The 16279-nt window shown below is 39.8% G+C and overlaps 1 protein-coding gene and 1 non-coding gene across 2 annotated transcripts in view; both read right to left on the bottom strand.

Annotated features, from left to right (window-relative positions):
* Positions 1 to 13624, bottom strand: part of Sgo2 (shugoshin 2) — a 30142-nt gene extending 16518 nt beyond the window's left edge. Inside the window, exons 1-5 of the mRNA XM_021198373.2 lie at positions 13300 to 13624; positions 11446 to 11571; positions 8664 to 8839; positions 7669 to 7746; positions 5991 to 6076 (exon numbers count right to left, since the gene is read on the bottom strand). Of these exons, the coding sequence (XP_021054032.1) occupies positions 5991 to 6076; positions 7669 to 7746; positions 8664 to 8839; positions 11446 to 11569 (464 nt within the window). The 5' untranslated portion in view covers positions 11570 to 11571; positions 13300 to 13624. The remainder of the gene's footprint in view (positions 1 to 5990; positions 6077 to 7668; positions 7747 to 8663; positions 8840 to 11445; positions 11572 to 13299) is intronic.
* LOC115064122 lies at positions 10683 to 10816 on the bottom strand. The gene has a single exon (XR_003843980.1). It is a non-coding gene; the product is annotated as a U11 spliceosomal RNA (small nuclear RNA).
* Positions 13625 to 16279: the final 2655 nt, after the last annotated feature.

Here is a 16279-nt window from a genome sequence, read left to right as displayed (position 1 = left end):
AACACTCCTGGGCATATACCCAGAAGATGCTCTAACATGTAATAAGGACACATGTTCCACTATGTTCATAGCAGCCTTATTTATAATAGCCAGAAGCTGGAAACAACCCAGATGTCCCTCAACAGAGGAATGGATAGAGAATGTGGTAGATTTACACAGTGGAGTACTACTCAGCTATTTAAAAACAATGAATTTATGAAATTCTTAGGCAAATATATGGAGCTAGAAAAATATCACCCTGAGTGAGATAACCCAATCACAAAAGAACACACATGCTATGCACTCACTGATAAATGAATATTAGTCCAGAAGCTCAGAATACCCAAGACACAATTCACAGACCACATGAAGCTCAAGAACAAGGAAGACCAAAGTGTGGATACTTCAGTCCTTAGAAGGGGGAACAAAATATCCATGGGAGGAGTTACAGAGACAAAGTGTGGAACAGAGACTGAAGGAAAAGCCATCCAGAGACTGCCCTACCTGGGGATCCATCCCATATACAGTCATCAAACCCACACATTATTGCGGATCCCAAGAAGTACTTGCTCACAGGAGCCTGATATAGCTGTCTCCTGAGGGACTCTGCCAGTGCCTGACAAATAGAGGTGGATGCTCTCAGCCATCCATTGGACTGAGCAGAGTTCCCAATGGAGGATCTAGAGAAAGGATCCAAGGAGCTGAAAGGGTTTGCAGCCCCATAAGAAGAAAAACAATATGAGCCAATCAGTACCCCCAGAGCTCCCTGGGACTAAACCACCAACTAAAGAGTACACATTGAGGGACCCATGGCTCCAGCTGCATATGTAGCAGAGGATGGCCTTGTTGGTCATCAATGGGAGGAGAGGACTTTGGTCCTATGAAGGCTCTATGCCCCTGTGTAGTGGAATGCCAGGGCCAGGAAGTGGGAGTGGGTGGGCTGGTGAGCAGGGGGAGGGGGAGGAGAAAGGGGTTTTTTGGAAGGGAAACTAGGAAAGATAATAACCTTTGAAATGTAAATAAAGAAAATATCTAATTAAAAAAAAAAGAAAATAAAAGAAAAGAAAAAGAAAAAAAGAAACAACTGCATCCAGTGTCCTGAAGCATGCCTGTAATCCCAGCATTCTAGCAGTAGAGCAGCTTCAGTTATATGAAATCTTGGCTTAAACAATCAAAACAAAGGAATTCATTCAGCACAACACTAAAATATCAAGCAAGTAGGAAAGAACCCAGCATATGGAATAATTGTATAAAGAACCCCCTAGACAACATATAATAGCTAAGTAAACCAAGTGATACAGTGTGCTTATAGATGAAACTATTATATAAAATTTCTATTTTCCTAAAACTGAACATATTTGTTATTAACAGAATTATTGTTTATTAACAGAATTTCAGATGTTCGATTTTACCAATAAAGACTTGGGAACCAGATAATGAGGTGAAAGCCTGACAGCTCAGAGAGGCAGAGAGAGTTCACACCTGACCTTCTTCCTTAGCTAATGTTCCACTCTATCTCAAAAAAACCCTTCAAACTGAATGTCCCTCCCTTCTACTTCCTGTCTCTCTATCTATCCTCCTGACTTCCTCTTACTCTCTATGGTGTTTTCCTATGTTCACACCTTGTCAACTGGTTGCTTGCTCCACCACTTGACCTATGGTTGACTTTATATAATCCTGTTTAGAATAAACAGAAAGTTCTTGAATATGTGTGTTAGGGCTGAGCCACACATCAACTAAAAACAGGTTTTTCCAGTAAATAACATAATCTCGGGGTTCATAGTGTGCTCAAATTATCCTGCAATGTCTACTAAATTTTCCAACTATCCCTTTGTGTGTGTGTGTGTGTGTGTGTGTTGGGTGTGGGTGTTGCAAATTGCTAACCTACTTATGAAATGCAAAGGATCAAAATAGTTATACTAATATTGATAAATGAAAAGAATGAATAAAGTAAGAGACACAAGCGGAAACAACAAGACTAATAACTAATCATTTAGGCAGCAAGGTAGTGACAATACCCACATATAAGACAATGAGTTCAGAAGCAGACTCACATATCCATCCAGTCAGTTCATTAGGACATAGATGAAATAGTCATTAGGTAAGAGAAGTACAGCGTTTTTAATAAACAGTGCAAAACCAATGAAATTTCCACACTAATAAACAAAACAACAATAACAACTCTGACCTTTTGTAATAGTTTCTATAAGCCTGGACCAGAATAAATGGCACTATTAGAAAGTGTGGCCTTATTGGAGTAAGTGTGTCACTGTGTGTGTGACCTTTAAGACCCGTGCCCTAACTGCCTTAGTAGCCAGTCTTCTAGCAGTCTTCAGAATGAGACTTAGAACTCTCAGATCCTTCTGCACCATGCCTGCCTGGATGCTGCCATGCTCCCACCTTGATGATAATGGTAAACCAGCCTCAATTAAATGTTATCCTTATAAGAGTTGCCTTGGTCATGGTGTCTGTTCACAGCAGTAAAACCCTAAGACACCCTTCCCTCACATCATACCCCAAAATCTAAGTAGGCTGAAGATCTAAATGGGATAGGGAAGCTGATGTGATGGATAAGTAGGTAAAGCACCTACTATACAAGGCTGAAGACCTAACTTCAATCCCTAAGGACCCATATAAAGATCAAAGGAGAGAACTAACTTCATGCAGTTATCCTCTGGCCATCACACATATGCTATAGCTAGCATATGCAAGTGCCTTTCCATTCCCATCATGCATATAATAATAATAGTAATAATAACAATAAATAATATTTTTAAAGAGTTTTTCTATTTAATGTATGAGTATTTGCATGTATAACTGCATGCCAGAAGAGGGCCCTAGATTTCACTGTAGATGGTTGTGAGCTACCATGTGGTTGCTGGGAAATTGAACTCAGGACCTCTGAAAGGGTAGCCAGTGCTCTTAATTTTTAAAATAACAACGTAAAAGGGAAGTGTTGAAGCCTGCGTCTTTTAACATAACTGCAACCATTTTGTATTCAGTCTCCATTTTGCTCATAAGGTGAAATTAAGTTCAGGTTCTCAGACTTTACTTTCCAGGAGTAATTATCCATAGCTGACACTGAAAATTTCTCCTAAAAAGTCCATAACACTATGGTTGCATTACTTATGCTGTTAGCGCAATGCTCTGACCCATCCATCCACTTACATCACTTAGGATCAATCAGCTTGAACATCAGCTGATAATGCTTTGTCAAGTTAACCAAAATGTAGTACTGCCTCTACCCTTCTCAATCAGAATTTGGTTTTTCCTATCAAAGCTTGCCCAGACAGACTGGTACCACAATTAGGCCCCCAAGTCCTTTTTTATGGTCCTGATCAGTAAGTCTTGGGATGTGTGTTTAATAAACTATTCTTGCTTAATTGACATCAGTGCTCGTACGGTCTGTGTGACAATCCCTGGACCCCAACAGAAGATAATACACTTTTGGTAATAGAATAATGACCTGTAAACAGTAAAGATCAATAAAGGGTCACAGAAAGTATTAATCAGAACACTGGGAGGGAACACACATACACACACACTGACTAGGCTTTATAAAGAACTGCTCATGTAAATATCCCAAGGAGACAAAAAAGAAAAGACTCGAGCCAAAGAGAAAACACTTGTTATACACCAAGTAAAAATTAATACTACTCAAAAGAATACATATGAACAAGTATTTAACTTCATTTGTCATCACGGAAGTAAAGATAAAAACTTGAATTTAAAAAAAAACAAAAACTTGAATTTAACACCACTGCACACTGAGGATATAGGACAGGAATGCTAACACACTGCTGCTAGGACCATATTCCATTAACAGTTTGGTAGTCTATACCAAATAGAATGTGGATTCATTCACTAAGCAGGAGATAGCTATATATCTGTATGTGGCAGCCTTATCTTTAACAGATCAAAGCTGCAAATGCAGCAGAACAGCAGAATGGAGATGCAGTGGAATACTACACAGAAATGAAGATGATTTACAGCTACAATATAGGTAACTCCTACAAACAATGCTGAGCAAAAGTCAGACTTTTAAAAGTATTTTTTGATCATTAGAGGAATCACACAAAATTGATGTATGATGTTTTAAGATCAGAATCCTTGGGTGGGAAGGCACTGGGTGATGATCAGAGAGGAAGTTACAGGGATACATCTGAGATCATTCGTAACTTTTTCGTTTTTTTCCTTTAGGGTCTTCTGGATAAGGTCATATAATGCTGTCTACATGTGAACATCTGTCTTTAATATGTATGAAATATTTCAAACAAAATCTCATTAAAGGACACAATGAATTTTTTTGTATGGCAAATATACTTGATTGTGGTTTTCTGGTTTGTTTATTGAGACAGGGTCTAACTGTGTAGCCCAACGTGGCCCAGGCTGGCCTCAAACTTGTAGAGATTTTACTGCATTAGCCTCCCAAGCACTGGAATTACAGGCTTGCACCACCATCACACCTGGCTATAAGTAGACATTTTAAACAATAAATGCATGACAGCCAACGTGTCCTTGAAAACATAAAGGTGTAAGATAATACAACTTACTACTTTTATTTTATTTTATTTTTTTATTTTTTTAAAGATTTATTTATTATATGTAAGTACACTGTAGCTGTCTTCAGACACTCCAGAAGAGGGCGCCAGATCTTGTTACGGATGGTTGTGAGCCACCATGTGGTTGCTGGGATTTGAACTCAGGACCTTCAGAAGAGTAGTCAGTGCTCTTAACCGCTGAGCCATCTCTCCAGCCCAACTTACTACTTTTAAAAATACACTAATAAAATGTACTGGTACAAAATGGTAGCAATACAGATTGTAGATAAATAAAATAGAACAAACTGGAATAAATAGAAAATGACATAAGTGGCATGACCCGAGGGTTCTTCCCCTCCTGTGGTAAAGACAGTACTTCATATATGAATGCCTCTACTTATTGAATTTTTTTTTTTTTTTTTTTGGTTTTTCGAGACAGGGTTTCTCCTGTGTAGCCCTGGCTGTCCTGGAACTCACTTTGTAGACCAGGCTGGCCTCAAACTCAGAAATCATCCTGCCTCTGCCTCCCGAGTGCTGGGATTAAAGGTGTGCGCCACCACACCCAGAGAATGTTTTTACTAAAACGCAAGGTTTCCCCCTTAACTAAACTATCCAATAGATAATCACTACTGATGCTTCTTTAAGTAACTTTCTAATTTTCTGCTATGCATTGGAATAGTACACATGCATATACCTGTATAAATAAAAGATCTTTATACTTAAGCAACTCATGCCTACATATACATTATGTAATATACAGAGACTGAATACAGTTAAGACAAACACATTAAACATTAAGTAGATGGAAAGATTCCAGTCACTGCTTAAGTCATTTCACATCACTCAGCCTCAGGGTCTACTGTTTAATACATCAATTTTGAAACTGGGTATGCTTTGATGACCTGTTACCAAGTCAATTAAAAAAGGAAAGAGACTTTAGACAAGAGAATAGCCAAAATGAGAGTTAATCTCACAGATTAGGACAGAAAGTATACATGATGTTAAAGGTGGAAAGAGTTAATCTCAGATTTGCTCAGCAAGAAAAAAGGCCAGAAGAAATGTAATTAAAAGAAGCAATTATTACAACCTACTTAGTTTATCTGCATTTGAGGACAGTGTCCTCAGAGTCCTGAAGAGCCAGCCTTAACAAGACAGCACACACGATTCCCATTTTCACCTCAGTAGCACAGATATAGGCGGACAGAGAACACTGACTATTTTATGAAGTCTGCTCCGAGCCAGTGTCAATGTAGCCCAGGTAACTAAAGGTATACTAAACTCAAATATACAACAGAAGTCTATGAAATGTTTAATTCAACAAAGCAACATTACACATTATTTATTTATAAGTCATTATCTCTGTTTTTAGAATGTGAGTAAATAAAACCACTCAAAGCCCAATCTCCCATCTTCTAAGGCACAAACACATAAGCACATAAGCCACTTCTTAACCAAGCTTTAAACAGTTACCTTGCATATGGAAGATGTGCAGGCTTGCACTGTTTACTGATTCTTTGTTTCTTGTTAGCTGACAGGAGAAAAGAACCTTGATGGAACTATTTTTGAGTAAAACAAAGAAAATGGTAAGTAATAATCTATTGTATTTTAATAACGAGCCATTAAAATAGCAAATTACGCTAGGATGCCAACAGAACCAGAACAAAATTCTTGTACTGTATATGTGTATTGCTGGAGTAACTCAGGACCCTGTTCATGCCAGCTAACTAGTCTACCACTGAACTACCCAGCCTTTACTTTGGGCTTTAATAAATAATTATAGTACAAAGATAAGATTAAAAGAGCTCATCCTTCATCATACTTTCCAGTGATAATCACTCCTGATATTTTTGTTAAGTAACCCTTCAAAACTTTCTATAAATAGAAATACTAAGATACACATTAATATATAATATATATTATATATAATATATTATAATATATATATATATATATATATATATATTATACACATACAAGATCATTATAGGTATACATAATTTGTTCATGTCTACTGCATATGTGTTACGTAGCATGGAAACACACATTTGGAAGTTATCAGTACAGGTTAGTAATCAAAACAAAGACTGGTAAAATTACCTAACAAGAATGAGTATAGACAGAAAAGAGAAATCTAATAACTAAGTCTTGGGTACTCTAAAACTTAGCAGTTAGGGAAGGAAACCAAGAAACCAGGCTGAAAGAACAGGCAGAAAGGTGGGGAAGAGATCTCAGAGAGCACAGTGTCCTGAGAGTTCTAAGATCAGCCTAAGGACCAACCGCTGCCCCTGGGATCTTGTCAAGCCACTGGTGACTTACGGAAATACCAGAGTGATGCAGAAGTCTAGAGGTGTGAATCAGAAGAAAGGAGAATGTGGGAATAAGTCCCTGAAAAAGTAGACATGAGACAGTGCCTGAGGAGAATGTGCTTTTGGGGGTGCTTTCGAGATGAATTATAATAAGCTTTTTGCATACTGGTGCAAAATAATCCACAAAAGAAAAAATATGATATAGGAGATAAAAGTACTCTACACTAACATCAAGATAACAGCAAAAGACAAGCCATGCAGCTAGCAATAGGAAAGGGCTCAATGGGTAAGGGTATGGGGAGTGGACCAAGCCTTAGAAAGTGTATTACTGACATAAAGGACAAGACCTCAGCCCACAGGAAAGGCAAGGTCTTCCTTAGGTCAGGCTTGCTCAGAGGTACGGCAACTTTCCCCTGACTCATGTATGGATGGTACTGACTCTTAGGTATGTCTGTGGTTTATTTTGTGTCAATATTTTAAATGGTCTAGAATTCATCTTACAGACTGGTATACAATAGGATCTGCCTATATTTCACCCCAATAATTTTTCAATTCTTTTTATTTTAAAATAAATTCTTTTCTAATTTGAAATGTTCCATTATACTAAGACTTTGTTTCTAAATCTCTTGGGTGGGTCATGTTCCAAAGAGCAGTTTAATCTATTATTTTAAATCAAAATTAGATTTTAATGAAATAATTTCAATAACCGACTGTAATGTGATACATTCTACATGATTACTGGTATGTCTTCGCACATTTGAATGTCTTACCTTGATGCTATTTAATCTCAACTCTCTTTAGTAATGCTAAAAAAATGGCCCCACTCCCGTGAATTCACTCACCTCAGAAAGACTGCTCATTTCAACTGCAGTTAACAAATCATTGCTCACATGCGATTCTATCTCTATGAGCTTCTTATTCTGTGCATGTAAAAGAAAGACTTCCTGTCACTAAGGTTTGAGATTGGTTATGATGATACATTTACAGATAGCAGCAGTGTAAGAAGACTCAAATTAAGCATTTTTTTGATTCTATTCTCATTTTTTGAGGTGAGTTCTCACACTGTAACCCAAGGCGGCCTAGGAGTAACTCCACAGTGGAGACTGGCTGTGCACTGGTGGCAAGTCTCTTGCCTCAGCTTCTGAACTCCTGGGATTACAGACATGAAATCATGGCTGGTGACTATTTTCAACTGAGATCACATTAAGCTCAAAAGCTACATTAATGTTTAGTCAAAACAGCCATGAACACACAGATACACTCACCATTTGACACTAGTTATCAATTTTCTGATATTTCTGTTTTCACATAACCGTATATCACATGGAAAACAAACATAGTTGGTCAGTAATATGAATTAAATCATCAAAGTATTACAGGTCATTTTTTCCATTTTAAACCAATTTTGACTCATTTTATACCCAAAACTACAAAGAAAGGACAACCTCCTCAATTCTATTTGGCTTGTAGCCAAAGAAATGCAGGATTAAAGGAGAACAGAAATATTGTATGGACTCTTTCAATTATTCTGAGGAATTACACTCACCATTTAAAAATGTATGAATGGCCCAAGTTTTTGCTTATGATGAGCAACCAAATGTTGATCATTCTGTTACACTGGTTTATAGTACACCCAGCATGCATTTAGAGCAGGATTTAAGATGTCTATTCTATCACCAAGAGGTGTCTATCTTTTAGTATAGTCTTACACAGCATACTGACGTTCAGTCATTCTCTACAACAAATGAAATTTAAAAACCATGTTTAGAGTTTCTATAGTAATATAGCTAAAAGATTCTATTTTAATGGAGGGTCCAAAACAATACAATTTCCATACCAAGTTATTTAACTTTAAGCGAAGAAAGGTATTCTCAAAATTCAGTTTCTCTACTTCTTTCTGTAATTGCATCTTTTCGGTAGTAATTCTTCGAGAATTCTCTTTCTCTTTACTAAGGGCCCGAGCTAATGCTCTGTTGTTGTGCTTTAGAGAGATCTTGAAAATAGAAGAATTGTCTGCAAAAAATATTTTTTAAAAGTTAACACTCAACTTATACCTTATAATTCTTTAATAAAATCTCACATTCCTTAGTAAAATTATTTCAGAAAAATGCAGTTTACTTTATAGATATGAAATCACAGTTGGAAATGAATGGCAATACAAATACAGCTTTAGAGAAAATACATGTGCCCAGGTTTTGAAGCTGAAGAAAGACAAGCTAGAGAGAAGACAGAAGCTGAGAAGAGAAGCAGGCAGCTGGGAACTAGAGCCTGGAGCCCTGAAGAGAGCAGCCTCAGGTGAGCTGTGCTGCTGCTGCCCTCCCCACCTTGACTAGAGGCCAGGCCGGAAGATGACCCCACAGCTCTCGCTGGAGACCCACAGGAGCTAGGGCAGCCAATCTGAAATGTTTGCTCCACAACTCAATAAAATTGCTATGCTCCCACATGCCTTTTTTTTTTTTCCTCGAGACAGGGTTTCTCTGGGTAGCCCTGGCTGTCCTGGTACTCACTCTGTAGACCAGGCTGGCCTCAAACTCAGAAATCCGTCTGCCTCTGCCTCCCAAGTGCTGGGATTAAAGGTGTGCACCACCACATGCCATTTCTTAAACTTCAAATGAAGGGACTAATTGTCTAGGACCTGTGAGAGCTTCACCTCTACCCAAATGATTAGACCTTTTGTAGTAACTGACTGCAATCTATGTTACTATGACTTAAATTGTTACTGAAACGGTAGCAAAGACATTCAGTGAGGAGTTAATGATTAAACTCACCTTAAAAGTCCTATGTTCCTTTAGAATGATAAAATCATAATTATATTTTCATAATTTGAATTTAGATTCTACTACATGCCAATAACATACTTACTCCACAGTAAAACACACACACACACACACACACACACACACACTGTCTTGGTCTCCTGAGTGCTGAAATTATAGGCATGTGCTAACATATATTAAAGTAAGTTTTGTTAAATATAACCTTTTTAGATGTTCAGAGAAACATTTTGGGCATCTAAAAAAAGAAAGAAGAGTAGGGCAACGGCTGGACTGTAAAAAAATAAATAAAAGTAATTATTAAAAAATGCAAAAAAAAAAAGAAAGAAAGAAAGAAAGAAAGAAAGAAAGAAAGAAAGAAAGAAAGAAAGGGAAAGGAAAGGAAAGGAAGGGAAGGAAAGGAAAGGAAGGGAAGGGAAGGAAAGAAAAGGAAAGGAAGGGAAGGGAAGGAAAGGAAGTCCATAACAGGACTTCGTCTTTGGTACAGACTAGTTTCTTGGCTCTCCTTGGCATACCCAATAGAAACAGACCACAACCAGTTAGGACATCCAAAAGTAACCTGCTGTTTTCCAAATGGTCCTGACAAATGAAGCAGGAAATAACCATTGTAGAAAGCTGGCTAATTTAGATTTACCTACAGATCCAGGTAGGAGCAACGTCCTGATTTAAAGATACTTAGACATTTTGGTTCTGTTGTAAGTCATGGGTGTAACATCAGCAGGCAGACAGTACATTTCCCAGTGTAGCCAACATGGGCATAAACCATTGAGATAATTTTTGGGAGCAATAAAAGTTTATTCTGGGAAGTTTCTCAACTTCATGGTTTTTTGTTTTGTTTTGTTTTTAATCAATTAATTAATTTATTTATTTTACGACTTTCCACATAAAATCTTTATTTTAACAAGTGCACAGGAGCCGGACGTGGTGGTGCACACCTTTAATCCCAGCACTCGGGAGGCAGAGGCTGGCGGATTTCTGAGTTCGAGGCCAGCCTGGTCTACAAAGTGAGTTCCAGGACAGCCAGGGCTATACAGAGAAACCCTGTCTTGAAAAAAGAAAACAAAAAACAAAAAAACAAGTGCACAGGTGCCAGGACCAACAATCACCAGCTGCCCAAATACCAAAAAATTATGATTCTGAAATCTCTTGATATTGATTCCGCACACAGAGCAATCAAGTTGCCCTGTGTGTGCCACTCACAACAGAAGCCCTTTTTGTTTTGTTTTTGTCGTCTGCTTGCCTTCCTAACTAACACCTTATTGCCAGGATTCATAAAATCTCATTTCCAAAGTGCATAGTGCTTTCTTGGTGAACTCTGGCCTATATAAAATCATGTACTACCACACCTGATCTTTCTGTGTGACTTATCACCTGACTGCCACAGAATGCAGAACTCTTACTCGCTTACTCTATGTAGCTCTTTTTTTTTTTTTTTTTTTTTTAAAAGATTTATTTATTTATTATATGTAAGTACACTGTAGCTGTCTTCAGACACTCCAGAAGAGGGCATCAGATCTTGTTATGGATGGTTGTGAGCCACCATGTGGTTGCTGGGATTTGAACTCTGGAAGAAGAGCAGTCAGGTGCTCTTACCCACTGAGCCATCTCACCAGCCCTATGTAGCTCTTTTCTTAAGAAGCCATATTGGCATTGTCTTTGCATGTGAAGAGGGGGCAGGCCAGCCACACTGCTTACAATTCAGGTATCACCAAGGGCAGATTGTAAAGCCATTCAGCAGAATAGCTAAGAGCCACAGACAGGAAAGATGAAACAGAAAAAGTACCAGCTAACAAAATAGTCATTTTAATAGTTTTCTACATTTGCTAAAATAAGGTAGGTACTTACTTAATATTTTTGCTTTGATCTTTGAAGCAAGAGAAACATTCAAATTTGTCTTTGCAATTCTGCCCTTCACTCGTCTCTTAATTCCAGAGGTAACAGAGTCAACTTCTATCCCTGGGTACTCCATTTCTAAAGTGAAAGGAAAAGAAAAGATGGGGTGGACGTGGGAGACTATAGTACTGATTAATAAGAGAAAAAACTGGTAATGATCCGTTCTAAAGCTCAGCCACCATAACTTAAAATACACTGTGTCTACATAATGTATTTGCAAAGCCCTTTGCATAAAAATCTTAAAATATGAATTTATATAATCAGGAGAATTAGTGAATCCCAAAAAGGTAAATACTTTTGTTTTTTCTATTCAAACCTATATTATATCTACATGCCTAGTGGACACAATGGGCTACAAGCAGATGACAGGATAGGGTCCCTGCTGTCATGGAAAGAAAAGTTCAGTGTGAGACAGACACTGTTGTTACTATGCAAAAGTATAACCTTAGACAGGCAAGTGGGTCTTCATGGAAGCAGAAAAGAAATGACTCATTCAAGGAGCAGAAGAGGGCTGGAAAGATAATAAATTACAAGCTTACTTAAGTCTAGATTTATGGTCTACACTGGTTGACCATGTAATAGAAACGGAGATAAATAATTAGACAGTATGACAAGAACAATGACTTTAACACACAAGATATTAAAGAAGTGCTAATGCTAACTAACTAGGCAGAGAAAACAGATCAGAAAAAGGTTCACTGAGGTGCAGGTGATGATACTGGGCTAAGTGCTTGAATGGAGTCAACTCCCCAAACCTATATTCCTCCCACAAGCCGCTCTGCTCCTTGCTTTGAGTCCACAGAACAATCTCAGTATTCTTTTTATGTCCATCACAAAAATCCCTAGATTCCACATTATCTTTATCTTCCTCACCCTAACGGCCCTCAAACTCTTCACATCCTGTAATGGGTCCTATAGTAGGCTACAAAGTGACCTAGTCAGGTACCTGCAATTCTCAATCTATACACAGTCTGTAGATTTAATGTGAGGATCCAATGATGAGATTCTCATTTATCTAGCCATCCCTATTGCTATCACAAACATCTTTGCGGAGAAGAGCAGAGAGTAGGGTAATGCTGCCAAACATCTTTCTATTAAATGTGTTTTCTGCTGAACTCTTAGTGCCTGGCACATAGCAGCTACTTGGATAAACATTTCTAATAGAAATATGTATGAACACATGAAAGAACATAGTAGAAAAAAAAATCTGCCCAATGTTGAAATGGTCATGTTTGAAAGCATTGAGCAGATGTGGACAGCTGTCAAGCAAATGACCGAGAAGATGGCTTGGGGATGGGGAGCGAATTTCTGCAACAGGAAGGAAGTTCACTAGGAACGTTTCAACATTAAAGTCCAACTGTTCTAAAGCCCCCCCCCCCAAAAAAAATACATAAAACCGCAGGGAAGCGGGTAGGCTAATTGCAGGTGTTCACCTCACAATCTGAGCAGAGAAGCAAGGAGGCTAACTGCAGATCTTCAACTTTCCCTCCAGTCCAATCCCCCGGTCTCATCCACAGCTCTGTGGCAGACCTTCTACTGTGACCTCTTCTCATTCTTTGACCCCACAAAGATCCTGATGATACACTCTGCTTTCCTCTCCCCCATAGGGATGACACGCCCTAGCATATACCACATCTCCATTCCTCAGTGTCAGCTCCCAATTCCCAGATCCCGGCTAAGCTATTAGTTCTCTTCTAAACAAGCGAGGCAGAGGCTCTACCCTGGAGACAGCATCCTTACCTACACGCAAGCAGCCGTTCAGACCAGGTCACAAGGACCTAGATCCCTTTCCCTCCCGGTTCTGACCTGAAAGCTAGTGGCGACCCCTCGCCCAGCTGGGAGCTCAAAGTCAGAACAGAGGTTACCGCCCCGATCCGAAGCCGGTTCCGCGCCCTCCGCGCCCGGGCTCCGCGTCCCGGCCCTGCAAGCCCACGCGCGGCGGCGAGGACTGAGGCTCCGGGAGTGGCTGCCGAGAAGGGTTCGGGCTCCGCAGGCCTCGCTGGCCGCGCAGGCCGGCCTCGTCCGCGCCGACCGGCGACCCCTTCAGCTGGGGGTGCCCTCACTTGCCAGGGAAGCGCGACAATCCGCCGAGACCAGGATTCAGGTTTAAACTGCGCGGCAGTTAGCGGTTGACGCTCCAGCCAATCAGATTCCGAGAAGGCGGCGCAAAGACGCTCCTCCACCCAGAAGTGAAAGACGGAAGGGGCGGGACGCGCTGGAGAGAGTCGAGTGGGCGGGGCAGCTACAGCCAGCTTAGAAAGGTTCTCCCAGCCCTGATTGAGAGGGCGATTCATCCACCAGGGATAAAAGCGACACCCTAAGGGTTGACAGGCACCTCTAGTCCTTTGCCTGGCTTTGTGTTGTTCACTGTGAGATTACTTGTCTGCATCCAGTTTCTGCATTCTTGCCTTCCAATTGTGATCCTTGCTTCTTTTCACTTCACTTAAAAGCCTTTCTCAATTTTGCACTTGGAAGTGCAGCAATGATACTCCATTTTAGCAGAGTACACAGAGTGACATTTTTAACTATTACGACTATATTTTAAAATGTGTTAGTCTTATTTTTCAAGTCAGTTTGGTTCTTTTCACAAATGGTTAATATATGTAGAATTTCGAGAAATGATATTTAAAAAAATGCTCTATTCCATCATATTAAAAGTACAAATAGGGAGGCAGAGGCAAGCAGATTTCTGAGTTCGAGGCCAGCCTGGTCTACAAAGTGAGTTCTAGGACAGCCAGGGCTACACAGAGAAACCCTGTCTCGAAAAAACAAACAAAAACAAAAACAAATAGGAGCCAGGCAGTAATGGCACACACCTTTAATCCCAGCACTTGGGAGGCAGAGGCAGGCAGATTTCTGAGTGTGAGGGCAGCCTGGCCTACAGAGTGAGTTCCAGGACAGCCAGGGCTATACAGAGAAACCCTGTCTCGAAAAACCAAAAAAAAGAAACTTGTCATCCCTACGTGGGGCAGTCTCTGGATGGACTTTCCCTGACTCTCTGTTCCACACATTGTCTCCGTATTTCCTCCTGTGAGTAGTTTCCCCCTTCTAAGAAGCACTGAAGAACTTTGGTCTTTCTTCTTCTTGAGCTTCATGTGGTCTGTGAATTGTATCTTGGGTATTCTGAGCTTTTGGGCTAATATCTACTTGTCAGTGAGTGCATATCATGTGTTTTCTTTGTGGCCAGCCTGGTCTACAGAGTGAGTTCCAGGACAACCAGGGCTACACAGAGAAACCCTGTCTCGGAAAACCAAACCAAACCAAAACAACAACAACAACAACAACAAAAAACCCCAAAAAAACAATCCTCAAGCTAAGAATAGGGTCCTTCTGGAAAAATAACAAACAAACAAAAGACAAAAAACCTCCTAGTTTTTTCCTTTTAAAACATAATCTGAAACCCAGTTTAAAGAGAGCTGGTTTCTAGCCATCCTGATTGTATCTCCTGAGCCCAGTAAGCCTCTTGTCTTAGTTGCTTTGGCCTGGGCTTTTGTTGCAGCGGTGAGACAAGCAACTGATGCACTTAGGGACAGACTTTAAGTTTGTAGCTACAACTTTAAAACTTAAAAGAACAGGAGATGCAGTGAGAGTGTCACAAATGTCCATAACAGGTCGGCAATGCATGCAAGTGCCTCTTCTTGATAGAGTTGCTGGGGTTTGGGGTTTTTTTGTTTGTTTATTTGGTTGGTTGGTTTTGGTTTTGATTTTTGTAGAGCAACTGAAAGACTATAAGAACTTTGAAATTTTTTTATTTATATTTTTTTAGGTTTGAAAATGTACATTCCTATCAGACCTCCTCTGTAAGTGGAAAGTTATGACAGACTTGAACCTGTCCTCAGTGAGGTCTGGAGCAGTAGATGGATGTGAAAGTGCTGGGTCTGGAGATGTGGTTAGTTATAGCTCAGTCTTCAGCTCTCTGTTCCTTGTTGTGACTATCTCATCTGTAAAAAAAAATCGGGTTACAGGTAGCTTTGTGGGACGACAGTGTTGAAGTCCATGATGTTTTTATCTGAGGCACAATTATTGTTAATGAACCGAGTTCACAGTTTAATTGTGACAGTCCCCTGAAATAGACACTGGTTTTGGTCTTCTCCCTGTTTTCCTTTATTTCTTTGCTAATTAATTGTCTGGTTTTCTACACCTAAGGCTGGATTCCAGGCAATTAAATTTTGATTGTCTTGAGACACATACCCACACACCCAAAGAAGCTGGAGGAGAGGAAAGAAGAGAAAGTTTCCTACAGCTAGAGAAATCCTCTTTAACAAACGAGCGTTGCTAAAACAAAAAGTCAGCTAAGAAAGATGGTCTCTGAGCAGGATCCAAGCAAAGGAGCCTGCGAATCAATAAACCAATAGAACAAAGTAGAAGCGGTGGACTTATTTCATTTAGCTACCTGCTCTTATTTGTACAAGTCTGGGAGGAGGAACTGCACCATTAAAAACTACCTTTGGCTCACAGATGCCAGAGAATACCGTGTGGTGTAAACCATTTGTGGAGAGGACAGAGACGGTGCCTTGGCAGAGGGGCAAGGCTTGCAATTTCAGGCTACCAGGCTACCTGCATTCAGAAGTTCTCCCCATTGCTGCGGTAAATACTGCAAAAGCTGCTTAAAAATGGAGCCTCACAATTTGGGGCTACAGTCCGTAACAGTGGAGAAATCATAATGGAAGAGGCTTAAGGCAAGTGGTCTCATTGCATCCACACCTAGGAAGCCCAAAGATGTAAACTCAGCTCATTTCAGTTTCTTCTCATGATTTGATCTAGGACTCCAACCCATGAATGGTGC

Source organism: Mus pahari, chromosome 5, assembly GCF_900095145.1.
Source record: "Mus pahari chromosome 5, PAHARI_EIJ_v1.1, whole genome shotgun sequence".
NCBI classification, from domain to species: Eukaryota; Metazoa; Chordata; class Mammalia; order Rodentia; family Muridae; genus Mus; species Mus pahari.
This window is presented reverse-complemented; position numbering and strand designations above follow the sequence as displayed.